This window comes from Carassius auratus, chromosome 12 (genome assembly GCF_003368295.1).
Source record: "Carassius auratus strain Wakin chromosome 12, ASM336829v1, whole genome shotgun sequence".
NCBI classification, from domain to species: domain Eukaryota; kingdom Metazoa; phylum Chordata; class Actinopteri; order Cypriniformes; family Cyprinidae; genus Carassius; species Carassius auratus.
This window is the reverse complement of record NC_039254.1, coordinates 8,303,131-8,318,448: the sequence shown is the minus strand read 5'-3', so window position 1 is coordinate 8,318,448 and position 15,318 is coordinate 8,303,131. Positions and strand designations below refer to the sequence as shown.

Below are 15,318 nucleotides of genomic sequence, written 5' to 3'. Positions count from 1 at the left end.
ACAACTTTAGCTCTCATGTAGAAGTTAACATCTGTCATTTCCCAGAGTGCTTCTGATTTTCATCACAATAAGCAGTTATTTTGAAAATCGATGCTCGGCTGTCTGAGCTAAATGGTTTTTGTTTGTGCTCACTGAACCGGCAGTGTGTTCAGACATTCGGCAGATCCAATCTGGCTCTGTCTTTTGTATCCGGCGCTACGTGACGCAGCCCCTGAAGGCCTTGCGTGGTTATCGATGATACCGTCATCTCTGTCAGTCCAGTTAGGGTTAGCCCATCAGCGATCGATGCAGTGTGTGCGATAGCACGACTCTGGATTTTTAGGTGGTCTGACATTTAAAGTTTGGAGAAAAATTGATTGCTGAGGAAAAGGATAAAAGTAGTGGTTTGAAACATTTTGTGCTTTTCGGTTCATCTATTCATGACATTTGCATTTACTTAAAGAATTATTATTTTTTTTTTTTTCCTAATATAGGGCCCTATGAAATCCATTATATTTTATTTTAGCTTTTTTTTCCAGCTTTAATTTTTTCTAGAATCTGTTTTAATGGTTAAAATTAATTATATTAATCAAAAAACATGTAATTAATTTAAACCATGAAATGTACAATATCAAACAGTAAAATTTTTTAATTCAAATTCAGTGTTTTTTTTATTCTGTTTCATTAATTTTTTAATGGTTTCATCAAATATTAATAATCAGAAGCATATTTAAGTAATTGATATAATAATAATAATAATAAAAAAAATATATATGTTTTTTTTATTATTTATTTCCAGAAAAACTGTGTTGTGTATTTATATTTTTTTTCTGCTAAATAAATTCTGATAAATTTATTTTCTGGTAAATTTTATTGAAATATTAAAATTAAAAAATTAATTAAAATTTTAATAATACATTTTAATACAATTTCAATAATAATTTTATTCTAAGTAGTAACTATCATTACATTAAGTAATATTTCTGTCACAGTTTCTACAAGTTAAACCAAACATTTATTTTGCCAGGTTGCTGTTAAGATCTTTAGGTTTCTTTTTGTAAAAGAAATGGTAAAATGCTCATGAAGTGGCTCAGAGCAGTTCTAGAGATTATGTTTATGTACTCATATATTGCATTTCTCTCTCATTTGCACAGAGACCCAAAACATGCAGAATTATTATTTAAATTGTACTTTTGTTTCTTAATATTCACAGATACTAGTCTATATTGCATGTTTATTTTATTTTGTATTTTTTATAGAGCTAATAGAAGCATTGGCCAAAATATTTTACTAACGAATGGGTGTGTATAACTTTGTGTCTAAAAAATGGGAAGTGATGGTGGGTATAAATGTCATGTACTAAATAAAACGTAGTGATTAACCAAATGGTTCCAGATCTCCTCCTTGATACCAGCAGGACGATTAGTAAATTGCTCATGTAATATTTGTCTAATGGAGATGAAGTGCCTGATTAAAGTGACTGAACTGCCAAGCTCAACCTCTCTGTCTCCATAGAGCCCTGCTGGACAGTCCCGGTTCCTTCCTGGTCCAGCTGGAACATTCTGGCTGTTGCCAAGAGACAAATAAAAAAATACATTAAATGCACTGCATAAGGATAAAACGAATGGGAAAGTGTGGGCTGGAAACTTGTAGTGTTTGTTTACATGTTACCTTTATATGGCAGCTGTCGCATAGCAACAGTCAGATAGAACATCATTATCATGACCACTTTATTCCATCTTTGTGCCCGCAGCCGTGAGGAGAGAAGAACTTCCAGTCTGATTCACTGGACTATTTGTAGTGACTTTCCATGCCTTCTAGAGACGATTTTAGACTCAAACTGGTTATATTTAAGTCCTAAGAAGTGTACCTTATTAACTGTGTGGTCTCTTCATTCCCAGATTCTTGTTCTCTTCAGAACTCATTGATTTCTTTAACACATTTCTTCATAGAGGACCAAAAGCACTTGTCTGTGTCAGTTGTTCCAGCTGCACTCCTGTCATGAGGTTTCAGGGTCATTCACACACTCCGAAAATGTATAGCTGAGGAAGGTTAGATGTTAAAAGGCTACTTATTTGACCTTTCCAGAGACTATAGCTTGAGAGGGATGTGGGGTTAATGCAGAATGCATCAAAAGGGCAAAGATGTGTGCGTGTGGGTGTGTGTGTATCCATGGTGGATTGGTAATATGAGTCTTATTGATCAGGAAGATGGATTGCTGAGTGTGTTATGGCACACACACTGACTACACGCAAACAGAACACACTCACATGTGGATCGTACCTTACTTACTTATACACTCTTTCTGTGACAAGATAGCAAAATGTCTTTGGTTGACACCAGCAAAAATCACGATTCTCACAACAAATTTTAATATCACAAAAAGGAATGTTTAATGAAATGTTGTTGTTGTTTTTTTCTAAGTAGATACATATTAATTTAATTATTAACAAACTAAATTATAACACTGACAGGAGTCCATATATTTTTCAGTTAAACAATTGACAATATTTTTATTATTATTTATTAAGTAATGTAAACAAATCCTATAGAAACAAATTGCAAGCAATAGAACTTCTATATAAGTTATAGAATTAGAGTTGTAGTAGAATTTCTGGTCCTATTTCGTGTCAAATTCTAGTGATAACAGAACTCCGTCCGTTATATCACACACTTGCAGTGTTTCTCACAGTGAGTGTCATTGTGGTCATCCAAATCCATTATAATTTTATAAATAATACTGTTTTTGTGTCACAGAATGTAGTTTGAAGAGTTCATATATGTGGTTTGTTAATAAAGTTGTGAGCTCCAGGGCATCAGCGGCCTCAGGTCTACAGCCGAATTACAGCCATGCTGATATACGGCCATATCACACTGCTACTTGGGATTCACACACACACACACACACGTAATAGTTTATGAAATTCCACTTCTACTCCGCTTCTGTGAAAGTAACCTGTCATTGTTAAGATAAAGGCATTTCTGGAATCATTTGGAATGTATTTTATTTTTTTCATGCGCTCACACACACACACACACACACACACACACACACACGCACACACACACACACACACACACACACACTCTCAACATGCTCATTCTCATTTACCCTCTTGATCTCTTTATTACTCCTCATTTTTCACCTCTGTCCCCCTTTCCCTTCCCCCTTACAAATGCTACTTCATCTTGATATCTAATGCAGATATCTAAGCTAAATGCCACACTGCACCATGATTGAATGTCTCATATTCTTGATAATCATGTTAGATATTTATGATCCTCTGTGTGTTCATTTTATTAGATTCACAGCTCTCCATCACTCCCCGTGGCAGGCTGACTTTGAAAGGGACAGCTCCACCTTCATTTCTCCTTTCGATTAACTCAGCCTTGTTTTCCTTTTCTCTCTCTCTCTCTTTCTTTTTTTTTATAGCGGCTCAAGGATGAGATAGCAAAGGTGACGAATGAGATCGAAAGTCTTGGCTCCACTCAAGAAAGGTAAGATGTGTGAGTCTATTTTTCATTCTTTACCACAGTCCAATCAAATTTGTCCGCCTTCAACTCTGTGTTCGCTATCTGATTCTGCCATATTTGCACACACATGCACAATCTCCATTTACTCATAAGCAACTACAGAGGAGTTACACAAACACACACACTCAGTCTTTCCCGTTCCCTTTTTGAATATTTAATGACAGTGCCACCTGCGGGAGGGGGGGCTGGTGAATTATATCCACCTGTTTTGGTAAGAGAGGGTGTAATTTGTGTAAATTGGCTGAGATGTGTTTAGGATTGTGCAGGAATGTGTATTAACATCATGCAGTATGTATCATCACAGTTTGGTCTATTTACTTTACATTTTATAAAGGAATAATTTCAAAGGAATCCTTTTAAACAGGATGTTTAATACTGTGTTAATGCAGTCTGAGGGGCTGTTCATGCAGAACACGTTTATGTAATCCACTGCACTGCTTTTCCATTGTTTTCCATTTGTCTAGCATATGTTTACAATTTCAAAATAATTTAAAACTTAATTTCACCGCCTGCGTCTTGCGTTTTTTAGTGCGAAAGCTTCTTCTGTGTGAATGGCCCCTGATACTGCATGACTGCAGTGACCCATATTCCCAAACCAAACAGAACCACATCAAAGAATATACATCAGACTGAATCAGGCCCATTTATTATACATGATGCATGATCCCCCTGGGACCACTGAACACTTCACAGGAATGCCCACTTTGATTCACATGAGGGCCATTTGGATGGAAGAAATCCATTTTCCGAAAGTGTTCCATGCCGTTAACCTTCCTTTCATGAAATTCTTTTGTCGTGCTCTGTTCCTCCTCCACCTTGAGTGATGTCATGTGGCCACAATGGAAGGTACTGTACAGTAGTGTGTGGCCCCTTTTACAGGCTGTGGCTTTTAACATGTCACCCCACCATCCAAAAGTGCATTTGGAGTGGTTATTAATGATGTCATTATGAGGGCCTGACAGGCGTAGGTGTTTTACGACTGAATTCCCTGAGTTTTAGCTTGATATTGCATCTGTCAGAAACTTACCCAGCATTAATAAAGCCTTCATCTCTCTGTGTTTACAGAATAAACATGCAGCGGAGTAAACAGGTGGCTATGGGACGCAAGAAATTTAACATGGATCCCAAAAAGGTAAACTACAGTAGCACTGGAGTGTAATACAAAAAGCATCTATTTTTGGATGATATGGATTGGTAAAGAAGATATGGATTGGTAAAGAAAATGGTCCCCCATTACATCAAATGCATTGCCATTTAGCATTTTAAACCTTTTGAACTTGTGTGGGTGCACATATTCTCATAAGCACATGTTAAGCATTGCGCAATCGCAAATTTCCATATATTTACCAGAATCCAAACTCATATACTGTATACAGTTTTTTTTTTTTTTTTTTTGCCAACAGGAAACTGTAGAATTACACTGAATGCATGTAGGGCTGCTTTGGAATTTCTTTATGCTGAGTGATGTGTTTTTCTCAGGGTATTCAGTTCCTCATAGAGAATGAACTGCTGAAGAACACTTGTGAAGATATTGCTCAATTTCTCTACAAGGGTGAGGGCCTCAACAAGACCGCCATCGGAGATTATCTGGGTGAAAGGTAAGAATGAATCTTTCTGCTGATGGTCGAGAAAGACAGAGCTTCTGAAGTCTTTACAAATATTTTTGACAAGAATATCGAAAGAACAGTTTTTGTAATTGGTAAAAATAATAATAAAAAAAGTGCATTAAAATCAGCATCTTAGAATGATTTTGTTTTAAGATCATGTGACAATAAAGAGTAATGGATTCTGAAATTCAGCTTTGCCATCATCAGAGGAATACATTACATTTGAAAAATATTAAACGAGAAAAAGTTATTTGAAATTGTAATATTATTCACATTATTATTACATTACATTGTATTACTATTTCTACTATATTTTTTATTTAATAAACATAGCTTTGGTTTGCTTAAGAGACTTCATTCAAAAACGGTTCTAAATAATGTGGTTGGTGATATCTTTTAGTATGTACAGTATTTCATTTCTAAGGTCTCTGTAGCAATAAAACTAGAGTTTTAGGCTACAAGTCTTTTAATTGCTTTGCATAATGGTCAGATGTTGGTCAATGGAAACAAGCCGCAACACAACCAAATTGGTCCCACTTTATATCAAGTGGCCTTAACTACTATGTAAAAAATAAGTACAATGTACTTATTGTGTTCATATTGAATTGCAAAACACTTTTGCTGCTATTGAGGTGGGATATGGGTAAGGTTAGGGACAGGTTTGTTGGTATGGGTAGGAATAAGGGTGGGTTTAAATGTAAGGGATAGGTCAAAAGTGTACTTATAAATGTAATTACAGAAATGTATTATGATGTATTTATATGTATATTTTTCTAATATAAGTACAATGTAAAAACATGTACACAATAAGTGCATTGTAACAAATAATTTAAATGTAAGTACATAGTAGTTAAGGCCACATAATATAAAGTGAGACCACGAAATTAGCACAACCCAACAGAAAACAAGCCGCAACACAACAAAATGAGCACAACATAACGCAGTTAGCATAACTAGGGATGCACCGATACCATTTCTTTCCGATCCGAGATAAAAAAAAATTGAGTATCGGGCGATACCGATACTGAATTATTTTTGTTTTGTTTTTTATAATCAGAGTATAATTTCTGTACCTCAGTGTGTTGACAGCAGAAAATGCAGAAAATGACTGTATCAGAGCCGATAAGGATACAGAGTACCTAATCGGCACAACTCAACCAATTAGCACAACACAACGGAAAGAAGCCATAACAACAAAATTAGCACAACACAATGCAATTAGCACAACACAATGGAAACAAGTCACAACAAAATGAAAACTAGCCACAACACAACACAATTAGCACAGCATAACGAAATTAGTCATTTTCTTTGTGTTGTGGCGATTTTGTAGTGTTGTGCACTACTGGGCCACCGAAAGAATGAGCTGCATTATGGACCAGACATTTATTGCAAGCTATGCAAAGGCTACTTGTCCTACATGGCTACATGTTCTTTCTAACAATTTACTAATGATCAAAACTAGGTTAATGGAAGTTAAACAGATTTAGGCTTTTTTTAAAGATCTGAATTTGCTATATCTAGAATCAGAGCTCAAGGGAGGATGACCTCACCGATCATATGCTGGTCCAGTACTTCAGTCTGTCAAAAGCCATTATCTACTGCATCAAGATGGCCTGTGCCCGCGTGAAAGTGCTGTGTTTTGCGTTAAGGGTCAGCTTACACATTTATTGATGGACTGAAATTCAGTGTCAGTGCCAGGTCATCAGGGACCTGTCAGAGCAGGAAGGAAAGGTATATAATATGTGTGGAGGATTTATTTTCCGCACTCAGTGTAATTATAGACGTGCATGGCTGCTCTAAAATTAAATGGACAGTCCAGCTGAAAAATGAACATTGTACAATTATTTACTTATCCTTATTTTATGAATAATAACTTGAGGTAAAAGTGGATGGTATATTAAAAAGTACAAAAGTATATTTTCTATTAACGGTCACAAAAAAAAATAACTTTTTTTATTAATACACAACTAATCATCTCTATTGTAAGTTACTTTAGCTCTCATTCCAATAACTTTTAATGAGTCAATAATGCTTTTTCTTTAAATGAACACCTGCATAAATGCAAATGCATTATTTTCTGTCACCTGAGGAAAATCAATCGTTAATCCCAAGATCATTGCTGAAGTGAGGTCACAGCAATGCAGAGCTGGATGAAGGAGTGTAGAGCTTAATGGATGGACCCCCGAAGTGGGTTAATGCATTCGCAGCTCATTGATATGATCGACATGCCCCATTTCCTCACTGAAGAAAGAGCTAGTTACACACGGACGGTAAATCCCAGACGTAATCCCCCTCGTGAGATTTAATGCTCATTGGAGACGTCTGAGAGGAGGATCACAGCCATAATTCAATTCACAGTGTAAACGCTACAAGTTCTATAACTACAGACAAGGTTTTCAGAGGCATATGTTTTAGTGGAAGTCTCGTCTTTACAAATTTATGTATTTAATTGAGTTCATAAAACATAGTGACACTATTCCCTGAAGGAAAAACATATCTAGTTGTACCATTTTTCATCAGATGTCACTGTAAAATCATTGCTGTTGATCGAAGATTGGATCTCCTGTTCAAATGTATCTCCTTTCCAGGGATGAGTCCAATATTCAGGTTCTTCATGCCTTTGTGGAGCTTCATGAGTTCACAGACCTCAACCTGGTTCAGGCACTCAGGTGACAAAATACAGATGTGTAGATTATGATCTCCTTTAAAAAATTCAGCAAACTGATTTGATAGTCTCATTATGCCATTATGATCTCATTAATACAGCTAATTTCTCCCCATGCTCCATGCAGACAGTTTTTATGGAGTTTCCGGTTACCGGGTGAAGCTCAGAAGATCGATCGAATGATGGAGGCTTTTGCCCAGCGTTACTGTCAATGCAATCCCGGTGTCTTTCAGTCCACAGGTATGTATGTATGTATAATAATCTGTTTTTATAATGGGTTGTGACAACAGCAAAAAATCACTAGTTAATACAATTGAACTATTTATGCAGAAACAAATATTATGTTGAATGCACTCCATTGCTTTTAAATAGTAAAAATTTGTATGAATTTTTTTATTTTTATTAATATATGTATTTTTTAATTTATTTGGGTTTTAAATGTTATTTTACTTAATAAAAAAAAAATATATATATATATATATTTTAACAAAGTGCATAAAATGACACTGAGGGATTGACCCAGTCCCTCTGCAATTTCCCCACACCCACTCATACACATCTTGGGCTCTCTTCATAAATTTTCCATGCTCTTAGTCATGCTAATATGCATGTAAAGAGTCCCGCTGATGTAGAGCACTTCCATGCTGCCCACATGTTGCTCTGCAGAGTGGCTACACATGGCCTGTTATGAGCACTTAGCTGCATTTAATCAAGAGAAAATAATGAGAAACGTAAATATTCTCCTTGGCTGCTACGAAGTTCTAGCAACAATAGATTCTTCAATCATTTCATGTAATGAATATACATTTGAGAGGTGTTGAGGGTGTTATGAATATATTTATAAAATTATGAATACAGAGAGGATTAACAATGCAAGAAACTTTGGCTTAAGCACTATTTGGACGCTAATTGGTTCTTAGCATGACATCTGTGTAAGTAAAATGAGCATGACTCCGTAGTGTTTAAACTCATGCGTTTAGACGTCAGTTAATTCATTGCATTTGGGCCAGTTTGTACATGTAATCTCCTGTAAATGCTAAATATATCTCTTTGCAGATACATGTTATGTGCTTTCATTCGCAATCATCATGTTGAACACAAGTCTGCACAACCCTAATGTGAAGGACAAGCCATCTGCAGAGCGGTTCATAGGCATGAACAGAGGCATCAATGATGGAGGAGATCTGCCTGAAGACCTGCTCAGGGTCAGTGTCCATCAACAGTCTTTTTGTCATTTATAATAATTTTTTGTTGTTGTTATTGTTTTTTTATTATTAATAATATTTTTATCATGTATATATGTATGTATATGTGTGTTGTTAATTACTAGAATGTTTATTTTATTTATTTTTTATTTTATTTTTTGTTTTTATTTTAGTCAGACTATTGGCCAAACATGGACAATTTTATTTTTTTAGTTGCGCTAGTAGTAATTACATTTTTCATTTCCCAAATAATTTTAAGATCTAAATAGAATTGTTAATTTTGAAGTACCACTCAATTTAAAACACTCCTGCAGAACCTTTATGAGAGCATTAAGAACGAGCCCTTCAAGATACCTGAAGATGACGGCAATGACCTCACGCACACCTTCTTTAACCCCGACCGCGAGGGCTGGCTGCTCAAACTGGGTGAGTGAGAGTTTCTCTGTTCGGAAGATAAAGAAATGGGACTGGATGACACATGTCCAAGCCTAAACATAAAGTGTCTCATTAATGCCAAAATTAGATGAAATATCTTATTTAATCAGAGCTGTGAATTGAATGTCTTGCATTGTGTAAAAGTAATAGTCAAGAAGCATGAGGCCAAATGCTTTATATTCCAAAGCTCATCTAAAATAGCTGATACAACCTCCTTGTTTATCCGCATGCCGCTCATATTTCAGCTCAGCTTGGATTTTACACCAGGCTGACACACACAAGTGTTTTATTACAGTCTTTTGTTACAATATTTTGCTTATTTTGGTAGTTAACTTCATTGTTTTCTTTCTTCCACATTTGTTTTTGGTTTGATGTTGTCTTTCTCCAGGAGGTATGTACACTGGTTTTCCTTTAGCAAGCTCATTAAGCTTTTGCTTCCAGGTGCTTTGCGCTTTCATTTACTCCATTTGTCTTTTTTTCCTGTTTAATTTAACACATATTTGAATTTGATCAAAATGAAAGTGTCTGAGTCTGTTTGCCTCACTTGAGTTTTAACTGGTGTGATGTTGCTGTGCTTGTGATGACTCTCAGCCAGCTTTCTCCATCTTCTTGGAGATCATCCTGTCTGTTAGTGTTAGTGTTGGTCTCTACTGCAGCCATGTGGTCAGTTGAAGTACTGCCCGCTCTGCAGTCTTTACATGCAGTTCTGCAAACGCTACATGATGCTTACACATAGGAAACAGATGTGTGTGTGTGTGTGTGCACGTTTGTGTGTAAAAAAAAAACTATTAATCACATCCAAAATAAAAGTTTTTGTTTACAAAATATGTGTGTGTGTAATGTGTATATATAATATAAATTACATAAATATGTACTTGTATATGTGTGTGTGTGTGTGTATGTGTATATATATATATATATATATATATATATATATATATATATATATATATATATATATATATATATATATCTATCTCACACACACACATACATTTACACAGTAGAAATATTATGTAAACAAAAACTTTTATTTTGGATGCGCTTAATCATGATTAATTGTTTGACAGCACTAGTAAAAATGTGTGCTTGTTTGAGATATAGCACAAGAATTAATACAGATGATTTAGATCAAGCACAGCAGATATAATGTTACACAATTCATGCAGTTTGCAATGAAATGTTCATTTGAGTGATTGTTTATTTAAAAAAATTATATTTTTTATTTATTTGTATATTTATTTGACTTTTTTATTATGTATTACTTTTCACTAGTGTCTGTACTTTGTTACATTTCTGTATTTTTTATATATATATATTTCTGTTAAGGATGTGTCAATTTTCTTAATTTATCATTTATTTAATATTTTAGCAATAGTGGTTTAGCATTCTGTAAGTTTTTATTTTCTGTTTGTACTTTTCTATTTTTTGCTTTATACTCACGTTTAAGTTTATATATATATATATATATATATATATATATATATATATACATATATATATATATATATATATATATATATATATATATATATATATACATATACATACATACATACACACACACACAGTAGGAACAGAGATTTGATAAGCATGCTGTGCTTTAGCTTTCCGACTAGTTTTCATGCTGTTCTAAAAGAATAGTTTTCTCAAAAAAAGTTTTAAAAAGTATTTAATTATTATATAGTATTATTATTTATTTAATTAATCATAACTTAGTGTTTTGGGGTGTTCTGTCTCTTCAATGACTATATTGTAGTTCTCTGGTCTCATTTAGATAATTTACTGAAGAGAGAGCTTTGCATTCATTCCTGCATTCTGTACATCAGGCTCATTTAATAACACATTCTCTTACTAATTTGCACACTAACACATTAAACTTGTGCCTGGTTCAGTGTTTTTTGGGGAACTGGCTTTGAGCCCTCTGCTAATGTGAGTTTCATACACGTGTCTGTCTGTCTGCTGCTGCTGTGCCTCATGTCTCCGCTGCTCACCACAGATATCCTCTACCACATCCTCAAACAGGCATCCTTAATAAACTGACCTCTGTCTGATCCACAGGTGGACGGGTCAAGACGTGGAAGAGGAGATGGTTCATATTGACTGACAACTGTTTGTATTATTTTGAATACACCACTGTACGTGAATCTGTTTTATTGCAGTGCAATTGAATTGATTGAATAATCCAATGTAAATACAAGTCATCCGTTGTGTTTTACTGCGGTCACACATGCTTCCTTTACTGCATCTGTTTCCAGGATAAAGAGCCGAGAGGGATCATTCCTCTGGAAAATCTCAGTATTAGGGAAGTCGATGACTCCAAGAAGCCAGTAAGCTTTCTCTCACTTTTCCATCATTTTATTGTCACATTTAAATTACTTTGTAGAAAGGGAGTCCTATAGATAGATAGATATATATATATATGTATAGATAGATGGATATATATTTCAACCACTAGTCGGCGCTGTCAGAAACAATCGACTAGTCGAGCATGCATTAAAGAGTTTGCAAGTACGACATGAATTTTAGGATTACAATATTGCGTGTAGCTGTTACTTTCTATGACCTTATATATGTTGCATGCAAAATTTAAATATGTAATAATTCAATAATTCATTCTTCGGAATTGCACGGATAATGGCTTCAAAAAGGAGTAACAGACAAATAAATTCAGAATAAGTCTGCCTGAATACTGGGCTGAAGCTGGCACAGTCAGGAGTTTGCTAGATAACAGTTGAGTCAGGGGATCAACGCAATATTATACAACAGACCTCTAAAGTCACGAGTGTGAAGTGAATGCATATAAACTTTATGAATGAAAAGAGCGCAAATCAAACAGCATTGCTGTTGTCTCCCCGTGCATCTCTCAGAAATCAGAGCTTTGCAACAGTAATATCACCTATAATAATACATCATACACCTATTATTTGTATATGTTTAAAAGGCAATGATTTAAACCTTAAGTTACGATATGATATGAATGAATGGAATAAGCACAGCGCGCTCACCAATCAAACAGCCAAATTAACGTCTATTGATAAAAAAAAATATATATTTTGATGTTTTTTTTTTATTTACAGTAGCATGAACCACAAGTAGTCGAGTAACTCGAGTTTTTTTTTTAAATAGAAAATCGACTAGTAGAAATCAGTAGTCGTGCAACCCCTAATATATATATTTGGTTTTATCCTCACTTTATTATTATTAATTTATTATTTAAATATTTGTTTTTAGCAACTATGGTTTCGTTTGCATGCTTTTAAATTTTTTTCATTTTATTTTCTGTATTTTGTATTTGTGCATTTTTGTTTTATCCTCCCTTTTAAGTTTTATGATTATTAATAATTGTATTTATGTATTATTTTATATATTTTAGCAATAGTGTTTGATTAGTGTTATGTCTTATTATTTTTAAATTTATATATATTTTTGGGGGATTAATAGTTATTATTAGTTAATAAATATTGCTACATATAATCTTTTATATTATATTTTCTATATTATTGTATCTTTTTAGTTTATTTTCTTTTTTTTTTTTAGTTTTTTAATAATGATGATAATATTTTTTTAGAAGACTTTGAAAATGTTTGTTTGAAAACACGCATGTTATGGGTGTGCTCAAATCTCTCTCATACACTGGCATCATTGTTCTGGTAACCTCCAGTGAAGTATCCTTGTGATTAAAGTAGCTCTCTTTACACAGAACTGCTTTGAACTCTTCATCCCAGACAACAAGGATCAGGTCATCAAAGCCTGTAAGACTGAAGCAGATGGACGGGTTGTGGAAGGAAACCACACGTTCTACCGCATCTCAGCACCAACAACAGAGGAGAAAGATGAGTGGATCAAAAGCATCAAGTAAGTCTTCCTCTCATCTTGCCCTGACACAAGTTTTCTTATGCAATTTGACACCGATTGGACTTGAACCCAGAATCACAAGCCCCAAAACTTTTTTGCTCACAAAAAAATCTGTAGTGGCATGTTTATAATATATTTGTTGTATTTTTATTTATTTTTGATGATTTAAAACACATTGCCATCGATTTCTAAAATTCTCCAGTTGAATCTATTGATTATTAATATTAATAGTTAATATATTTGATATAAAATACAGAAGATGCATCGTCTAAACTTAAACGTAAAACTGAAATTAAAACTATTAATATTGTGTTATTTGAAATAAAATATAAATGTAAGATATGAGTTTATAATAAAGCCAAAATGAAAATAATGAAATAAAAGCTCTTTCAAAATATGAATTAATACTTCCGGGATATACAAGTAATATAAAATCACACTGGAAGTTTGGTTGTAATTCTCATTATTCATATCATGTGTGATATAAAAGCAAAACTCAGTCAATTTTGAGCAGGGACTCTTTCTAAGGGTAATTTTATTTAATTGAAAAAGTAAATATTACTTTTTTGTGTATTTTATTTTTTGCACTTCAGGTTTTTCATCCTAGCAATAATTTAAAATAATGTATACTTTAAAAAAAAAAAATTTATAAATAGTTTTTTCCTCACATTGATATGATAGCAAAAAATAGTTTGTAATTCAGTTATTCTCTACCAAATACTCATACAGACATCCTTAATATACTCAGCTCTGTCTGATCCACAGGGGGATCTAATATTGATACAATACAATACATTAATACTCACACTGATATAATAGCAAAAACAGCTTGTAAATTGTGAAAAAATAAACTAAAAATGCATCATTTATGAAAGTAAAAAAAAAAAAAAAAAAGTTATCCGTTTGCCATTCTCTCCAGGGCTGCCATAAGCAGAGATCCTTTCTATGAGATGCTTGCTGCCAGGAAGAAGAAAGCCTCCTCTCTGAAGAGACAGTAGGGCAACATGGAGACATGCAAAAAGGAGTTTGTACATGGACCTGGAAAACAGGCGAATGATAAACGGAAGCCATAACGCTGGATTGGAGCGATTTTAATCTCAGGAATGACCTTGAGTTTTGAAGGTTATCGTGCAGTTGGCTTTCTGAGTTGTCTGACATTTATGTTTGTTTAGTTCATATTGAAAGGACGTTGAGTACTCTCATACATCATCATCATCATCATCTCAAATCAGCAGGTCTGACTGAATGTGGATCTCATTCGGCTTTTGTAAGCTTGCTGCAGACATGAGCGTTCCTCTCTGTGCTTTATACATATTAAATGCTAATTGTGCACCTATTTTTACACTGCTATGTACTGTAAATATCTGGGAGAGTTTTGGCCTTGTTTTGAGACTATCTAGCTTTGTTTCTGTTGTTTCTGATCTGCTGTCATATTTATGTTTTTGTTGTCATTTTTCACATTTTTCACCAAAGTTTGTCTTTCCATTTTATACTGCCCTAAAAACAGAAGTTGAGTGCTTGGGTGCATGAAATTTATATATTTTTTAAATCTTATTTTGATGCTGTTTATTTGGCTTAAACAGTGTTTTATTTAAAATATCAGGACATTATTCACTGATCTCATAGGTGGCCTTGAAAGACATTTCAGTAAGTTTGGTTCACATGAAAACAAAAAACAAATGAAACTACTGATTTAAGTTTGTTTTTACTGTTTTGTGTTTTACCACCTTAAATGTACTGGTTAAATTAACGCCCCCCCACATTTTCTGCTTTAAATGCACTGATAGTTGAGAGAAACTCTTAAATACTAATTTATCAATGCTGTACATATTTAAACATGTAAGTTGTTTTATTTTTTGTCGTCAAAATATACTTTGTGCAAAAGTAATGGGGTGGAAAAAAAAGGTTTTGACCTGTTCATTCATTTCACCATTGCTCTGTAATCTTGTGTATAAAATAAATCTGAAATGATTGCGCTTTACAAGTACAATTAAATTTTTCTTATAGAGAAGACAGACTACCCCCCCCCCCC

At 34.0% G+C, this 15,318-nt stretch overlaps 1 protein-coding gene across 5 annotated transcripts in view; it reads left to right on the top strand.

The window, feature by feature from the left end:
- LOC113111699 (cytohesin-1) overlaps positions 1-15,276 on the top strand; it is a 57,362-nt gene extending 42,086 nt beyond the window's left edge. For 4 of the 5 annotated variants that reach the window (XM_026276708.1, XM_026276707.1, XM_026276710.1 and 1 more), the window contains exons 3-13: positions 3,413-3,477; positions 4,579-4,645; positions 4,993-5,111; positions 7,712-7,792; positions 7,916-8,028; positions 8,845-8,993; positions 9,308-9,420; positions 11,488-11,566; positions 11,687-11,758; positions 13,132-13,286; positions 14,206-15,276. In XM_026276708.1, coding sequence (XP_026132493.1) covers positions 3,413-3,477; positions 4,579-4,645; positions 4,993-5,111; positions 7,712-7,792; positions 7,916-8,028; positions 8,845-8,993; positions 9,308-9,420; positions 11,488-11,566; positions 11,687-11,758; positions 13,132-13,286; positions 14,206-14,284 — 1,092 coding nt within the window. In that variant the 3' untranslated portion in view covers positions 14,285-15,276. The remainder of the gene's footprint in view (positions 1-3,412; positions 3,478-4,578; positions 4,646-4,992; positions 5,112-7,711; positions 7,793-7,915; positions 8,029-8,844; positions 8,994-9,307; positions 9,421-11,487; positions 11,567-11,686; positions 11,759-13,131; positions 13,287-14,205) is intronic. The other variant, XM_026276706.1, reaches the window with a different exon arrangement.
- The last annotated feature ends 42 nt before the right edge of the window (positions 15,277-15,318 follow it).